We start from the raw sequence: 7,154 nt of genomic DNA, 5'->3' as shown, positions 1-7,154 counted from the left end.
GGTTAAGCCTTAGCTCAGCCACCCTTTTCCTGTTCCAGGTTTTCCTGTGCCTGTTTCCTACTGTCAAAAAGGAAGCAATCCTTTCAGTTCTGCTTAGTGCTAATGCTACTGTCACTCTTAGAAGATAAACTTCCATAAAATCCTCTGCAAAATATTTAGGAGTTTTCACTAAATCTTAAAAATTTTACATTTTTTTTCTTCTTGAGAGCTAAAGATATTTTACAGGAGTTAATTTTTCACTTCTCTAGTTGAACATTTTCTAGTAATAAAAGCCATGCAAATAGCACTTTTCACTTGCTCCTTTCTGAGCCTTTTCTATTTCTGCTCTAGTGCCACCAGAAGATATTACCTGGGTGCAGTGGAACTATACTGGAACTATAGGCAGAGTGACCTGCTTAATGTGCTGCATACGGACACAAGGTAAAAATGCTCTGTTGAGTGTAACATTGTGAGGATATGACTTCAACTAGAAGAAGGTGCAGACACTAGGCAAGGGTGGATAGCTGATAGTTAAGTCCTTCAAACATTTGCAGGTAATGTGTGCATGCAGTCTGATTATTTGCATCATGCTGCTTGCCATTCCTTCTCATGGACTTAAGCTTTTCATTGATTTTTGTTGTTTGCTCATTGATTCTTTGTTGCATGCTGCCACTGTGATTTAGAGACAAGGAGAGTGAAGAGGCAAGGAGCATGGGAGAGAAAGTAGAATTTCCTTTGGCCTAACCTAACCTTCCATAGAAAGAACTGGAACAGTGAAATTCTCAGGAGTATGCATATGATAGACTTTTTATATGATATTTGTCATGGCATTAGAAGCTTTTCATCTTTAGGAAGGGATTCTAGTTTATCTGATGAGATTAGACCATTAAATGAGCTCCTCAGTATTATAGTGATCATTGACTTATTTCAGTTTTTCCTCTTCTTAAATCTGTTACACCTTGATTTGATAAAGTATTGAAACTGAATTATATACTAGTCTCTGATTTTGCTAAAGTACTGTCTGTACTTATATCTCCTTTGTCATTCTTGATCTTTCCTTCCCTCTACGTCCTTCTCTCTTTTTCTCTCCCTCCTTTTAAAAATAATACTTACAGGACATTTCCTGATTTTATTGGTTTTTGTCAGTAAATATCTTTTGGGTTGATTTGTCAATTTCTTTCTATTACTTCAGTTTCTGCTTTTTAATTTTATTAATCAATTCTTTCTAATTTTATTTGGATCACTTTGTTATTCTTTTTCTTATCAAGTTGAATGCTGAAATTACTTATTTTACATTTCACTGTGGTTGTTTTGTTTTGTTGTTGTTTTGTTTTTCCAGGCAAGGTTTCTCTGTGTAATAGCCCTGGCTGTCCTGGAACACACTTTGTAGACCAGGCTGGCCTTGAACTCACAGAGATCCACCTGCCTCTGCCTCCCGAGTGCTGGGATTAAAGGTGGGGGCCACCACCACCTGGCTTATTTTGTAATTTTTTTGTTTTGCTTTGAAACAGGGTCTCACTTTGTTGTATTGACTGTCATGGAACTCACTTTGTATACCAGGCTGGCCTTGAACTCACAGAGTTCTGCCTTCTAAGTGCTGGGATTAAGGGCATGTACCACCACACTAGGCTTTCATTGTGTTTCTTTAAATGTGTACTATAAAGTTTTAAACAGAGACAGGAATATGAGAGCAGAAAAATCAAGAGTTCAGTCCAGGTTTGACTACATAGTGTGTACATGACCAAAGTGTGTGATGTATTCAACAATAGGATGTTATCTTCATATTTTGGCAGGTAGACAAGAGCAATGACAATAGCCTATATTGTTTTGGGGTGTATCTTGGACCCCTCCCAACAGCTTGAAAGGAGATATCCTTTGCCTGACCAACTAACACATGGGTTTTTATTAGATAGACTATAGCTCCCAGGAAATATTATTTCACTGTGTAGGGTAACTGCATTAAAAGGTTGTGTGTGTATGTGTGTGTGTGTGTGTGTGTGTGTGTGTGTGTGTGAGAGAGAGAGAGAGAGAGAGAGAGAGAGAGAGAGAGAGAGAGAGAGAGCATATGTATTGTATGTACTTTTTTTTCTTTTTGATTTTTTTTCTTTGAGACAGGGTTTCTCTGTGTAACAGCCGTAGTTGTCCTAGAACTCACTCTGTAGACCAGGCTGGCCTCAAACTCAGAGATCCACTTGCTCCTGCCTTCCAAGTGCCGGAATTAAATGCATCATCACTGCCTGATTGTATGTGCATTTTTAAATAAGATTATAAAGTAATAAATTTCATTATGGCTTTTTCCAAACATCCTTAGTGTTATTTATCCCTCCTTCCTTCTTTCCTTTCCCTCTGTTTCTCTTCTTCCCCTTCCCCAGTTAAGCCCCCTCAGTTTTTCCTTTCCCACTGTATCCTGCTATCCCCATTTCTAGAGTTCCTTCTTCCCCCTCCACTAACAGTCCCTTTGTTTATTCCTGGCTTCTACAGTTATTCTAAGTTACACAATCAATCCTTAAGATTCAGAGCTAGAATCCACAAATAAGAAGGAACATGTGGCATTTGTCTTTCTGTGTCTGGGTTACCTCATTCAGAATGATGGTTTCCAGCTCCACCCATTTACCTGTGACTTTCATGGTTTTGTTTTCTTTCTTTCTTTTTCTCTCTCTTTCTTTTTTCCTTCCTTCCTTCATTCTTTCCTTCCTTTTTTTTTGTTTTTTTGAGACATATCTTCTGGTTGTCCTGGAACTCACTTTGTAGACTGGCCTTGAACTCACAGAGATCCATCTGCCTCTGCCTCTTGAGTTCTAGGATTAAAGGTGTGCACCACCACTATCTGGCTCATTTTTCTTTATAGATAATTAGGATTCCATTGTGTATATGCACTGCATTTTCATTATCCATTCATTAGTTTATGGATAGCTAGGCTAATTCCATTCCCTTGCTATTATGAATAAAGCACCAGTGGACATGGGTATGCAGATATCTTTGTAGTAGAATATGGAGTCTTTTGAGCATATACCCAGGAGTGATATATCTGGTTCATATAGTAGTTCTATTTGTAGCTTTTTGAGAACTTCCACACTGACTTCCAAGGTGGCTGAATCAGTTTATAGTCCATGGGTAAAAGTTCCTCTTACCCCACATTTTCACCAGAATTTGTTGTCATTGGACATTTTTTTATGGTAGGCATTCTAGTTGGGATGAGAGAGAATCTCACCATAGCTTTATTTTGAATTTCTCTAATTGCTAATGATGATAAACACTTTAAAAGTGTTTATTAGCTTTTGTATTTCTTCTAGTGAGAACTTTCCGTTCAGTTCCAGAGTTTTAAAAAATGAGTTTTTTTCTCTTTCATTCTTTCTTTCACCTTTTTTGTTTTACTTTTTTTTGAGATTCTAATGTAATTACATTTCTTCCTTTCCTTTCCTCCCTCCAAATCCTCCACTATATTGCTCTCTTTCAAACTCACGGTCTCCTTTTCCATTAATTGTTATTGCTTGGATATATGTATATGCGTGTGTGTGTATATATTCCTAAATATAATCTTCTTAGTCTGTATAATGTTACTCATATGTATTTTTCAGGGCTGACCATTTGGTATTGGTAGCAATTGGTGTGCTCTTTCCCAGGGTAGACTGTTTCTACTTCTTTCATCATTCCTTGGTTGCCTGTAGTTCTTTGTGTAGGGTTGAGACCTCTTGGGATTTTCCCAGTCCACTTTAGCAGGTCTATTGGTATATCATCCTTGTTTAGTTCATATCTGGACAGTTATGTTGTTAAGACCATTGGAGTGTAGCTTCTGATATTCCTAGGAGATACAATCTCACAGCAAAGCCCCAGATCTCTGGGTTTTACAGTCTTTCCACTTCCTTTCCCAAAATGTTCCCTGAGCCTTAGGTGTATGAGTATTCTATAGATATCCACTGGGACTCAGCACTTTGATTGATTGTGATTTTCTGTTATGGTCTCCATTTGTTATGAAGAGAAGTTTCCTTGATGAGAGGTGAAGACTACAGTTATCAGTGGGTATAAGAAAAAATGTTTAGATTGTCATTAGGGATTTTGCTGATTGGATTAGTAAAGTAGTTGATGCAAATTATCCTCCAATACCCATGACTTCACTAGCACTGAGTAGTTAGCTAGGTTTCTAGTAGCAGGCATGTTTTCCCTCTTGTTGAGTGGGTCTTAAGCCCAATCAAATAACTGTTGGTTACCACCAAGGTAAGTATGCCACTACTGCATCCTTAGGATTATGGTTTCCATGCTGGTCACTGTTGTGGTCTATAGGTGTCATAGCTGGGTAGGACTTGGATGCTTCTCTCCTTTGGAGTGTTTGTTTATTGTTTTTTTTATTTGTTTTAATTCTTTGTATATTCTAAAATGATCTGTCCAATGTATAGCTGGCAAAGATTTTCTTCTGTTCTATAGGCTGTCTCTTTACTTGATAGATGGTTTCCTTTGATGTACAGGTCCCATTTGTTGATTATTGGCCTTATTTCCTAAGCAATCAGAAATGTTTTATTCAGAAAGCCCTTACCTATTCTTATATCTTGAAGTGTGCTCCCTACTTTTCCCTCTAGCAATTTCAGTTTCATATGTAATATTGAGGTCTTTGAGCTATTTGGAGTTTATTTTGTATAGGGTGGGAGATAAGGATTTTGTTTCTTTCTTCTATATGTAGATATCCAGCTTGTCTAGCACCATTTGTTAAAGATGCTATCTTTTCTCTTGTGCATATTTTTTTTTGTCCCATTTGCCAAAAATCAGGTGGCTTTAGGATCATGGACTTATATTGGGACCTTCTATTCAATTCTATTGATCTGCCTGTCTTTTTTGTGCCAATACTATGCTGTTTTTCTTACCATGTCTCTGTAGTATAACTTGTAATCATCTATAGTAGTAGCTCCTACAGTAAGTATTCTTTTTGCTTGAGATTCTTTGATTATTGGGACCCTTTTTGTTTTCATATGAACTTAAGATAGTTATCTTTATATTTCTATGAAGAAGAAAGCTGCAATGCTTATTGGATTGCATTGAATATGTACATTATTTTTGATAGGATAGTCATTTTCATAATACAAATTCTTCCAATCCTTGAGCATGGGATGTCTTTCTGTCTTCTAATGTCTTCTTTAATTTCTTCAGTGTTTTAAAATTTTGCTGTAAAAGTCTTTCACTTCCTTAGTTAGATTGATACCAGGGTAATTTTTAAAACAAATTTATGGTTTTATTCATTTTATGTGTATGAGTGTTTTGCCCGTGTGTACGTCAATCCACCACTTGAGTGCCTAATACCCACAGAGGTCAGAAGAGGGATCCCCTAGGACTGGAATTCTAGTCAGTTGTGAGCCACCACATGTGATTTGGGAACCAAACCTGGGTCCTCTTTAAGAGGAGCCAGTGCTCTTAACTGATGAGCCATCTCTTCAGCCCCCATCTGGGGTAATTTTTGAGACTATTGTTAATTGGATTGTTCCCCTGCTTATTTTCTGTTACATTGATTTCTGACCTTGTGCTGGCTAGTTTTATGTCAACTTGAAACAAGCTTTAGTCATCTGAGAGGAGGGAACCTCAATTGAGAATATATCTCCATAAAGTCTGGGCTGTGGGCAGGCCTGTGGAGCATTTTCTTAATTATTGATTGATGGGGGAGAACCCAGCCCATTGTGGGTGGTGCTGTCACTGATCTGGTGGCTCCAGGTTCTATAAGAAGGCTGCTGAGCAAGCCATAAAGGGCAAGCCACTATGCAGCAGTCCTCCATGGCTTCTGCATCAGCTCCTGACTTCAAGTTCCTCTCTTGAGTTCCTGCACTGACTTCTTTCAGTGATGAACAATGATGTGGAACTGTAAGCCAAATAAATTGTTTCTTCCCCAGGTTGTTTTTGGTTATGGTGTTTCATCATAGCAATAGTAACACTAAGACAAATTGATACCAGAATTGTGGTGTATGGCTGTGACAAGCCTGACCATGTTATTTTGGGGAGGATTGTGGAAGGACTTTGGAACTTTGGCCTGGAAAAGCTGCTGAGTGTTCAGACCTTGGTGAACTGTTCTATGGGAGTATGGAAGATGGGGATGTTAAGAGAAATGCAGAGAATGGAGTCCTGGCTTGTGAAGTTCCAGAAGGAAGTTTGAGAGTCACATAAAGACTCTGTCGGGGCTGTTGCATATCTTGAATTAAGAATTTGTGGTTTTGGTCAGCTAGGACTGAATAGTCAGCCATGATTAACAAGAGACCATCACCATTAAAGTGAAACCTTTGTGTTACTGAGAAATTGATACTGGTTAGCTGGAGCTGAGAAATTAGTGGGGATTTGGAAGAGACCAGCATCATTGAGGTAAAATCTGGGAAGTGTCTCCTGACAGTCAGCACACAGAATCTGTGCTCTAGAGGCAACCAAGCTGTACCTCATGCTGACAGCTGAACTTGGTAGAGCAAAAGTCACACAGGTGGTACTGGTTTTGAAGGCATAAAGGGATGGAGAGCAGCTGAGGCTTAGCACTGTGAGTGCCAGGAGAGGCCATTAGTGAAGATGCAGCCTCACTAGCAGTAGGAGGTCCAGGATTAAAGGAGTGATGCAGAGAAATTGAGGCTTGGCACCATGAAGAGAACCTAAAAGAGCTATTGGTAAAAGTGCATGTATATCTGTGCACCATGTGTGTTGCTGGTGCCTGAAGAAGGCAGAAAAGGCATCAGATCTCCTGGAGCTGGCATTACAGATGGTTGTGAGCTGCCATGTGGTGCTGGGAATCAAGCCTGGGATCTAGTAGTAGTACTTTTAACTGCTGAGCTATCTCCCCAGATCCTGTATTGTCTTTTTTGTTTTGCTTTGTTTTTGTTTTTCAAGGCAGGGTTTCTCTGTGTAGCTCTGGCTGTCCTGGAACTCACTCTGTAGACCAGGCTGGCCTCAAACTCACAGAGATCCACCTGGCTCTGCCTCCTGAGTGCTGGGATTAAAGGCATGTGCCATCACCTTCCAGCTTGTATTGTCTTTTTTTTTTTTTGGTTTTTCGAGACAGGGTTTCTCTGAGTAGTTTTGTGCCTTTCCTGGAGCTCACTTGGTAGCCCAGGCTGGCCTCGAACTCACAGAGATCCGCCTGGCTCTGCCTCCCGAGTGCTGGGATTAAAGGCGTGCGCCACCACCGCCCGGCTGTATTGTCTTTTTGATACTGAGATTTA

General features: G+C 39.4%; 1 protein-coding gene across 1 annotated transcript in view; it reads left to right on the top strand.

The window, feature by feature from the left end:
- Positions 1 to 7,154, top strand: part of F8 (coagulation factor VIII) — a 158,208-nt gene that overhangs the window by 696 nt on the left and 150,358 nt on the right. The window contains 1 exon segment of the mRNA XM_037199375.1: positions 331 to 420. Coding sequence (XP_037055270.1) covers positions 399 to 420 — 22 coding nt within the window. The 5' untranslated portion in view covers positions 331 to 398.

This window comes from Peromyscus leucopus, chromosome X, assembly GCF_004664715.2.
Source record: "Peromyscus leucopus breed LL Stock chromosome X, UCI_PerLeu_2.1, whole genome shotgun sequence".
Taxonomy (NCBI): Eukaryota; Metazoa; Chordata; class Mammalia; order Rodentia; family Cricetidae; genus Peromyscus; species Peromyscus leucopus.
Note: the sequence above shows the minus strand (reverse complement) of the source record. Positions and strands in the feature narration are given on the sequence as shown.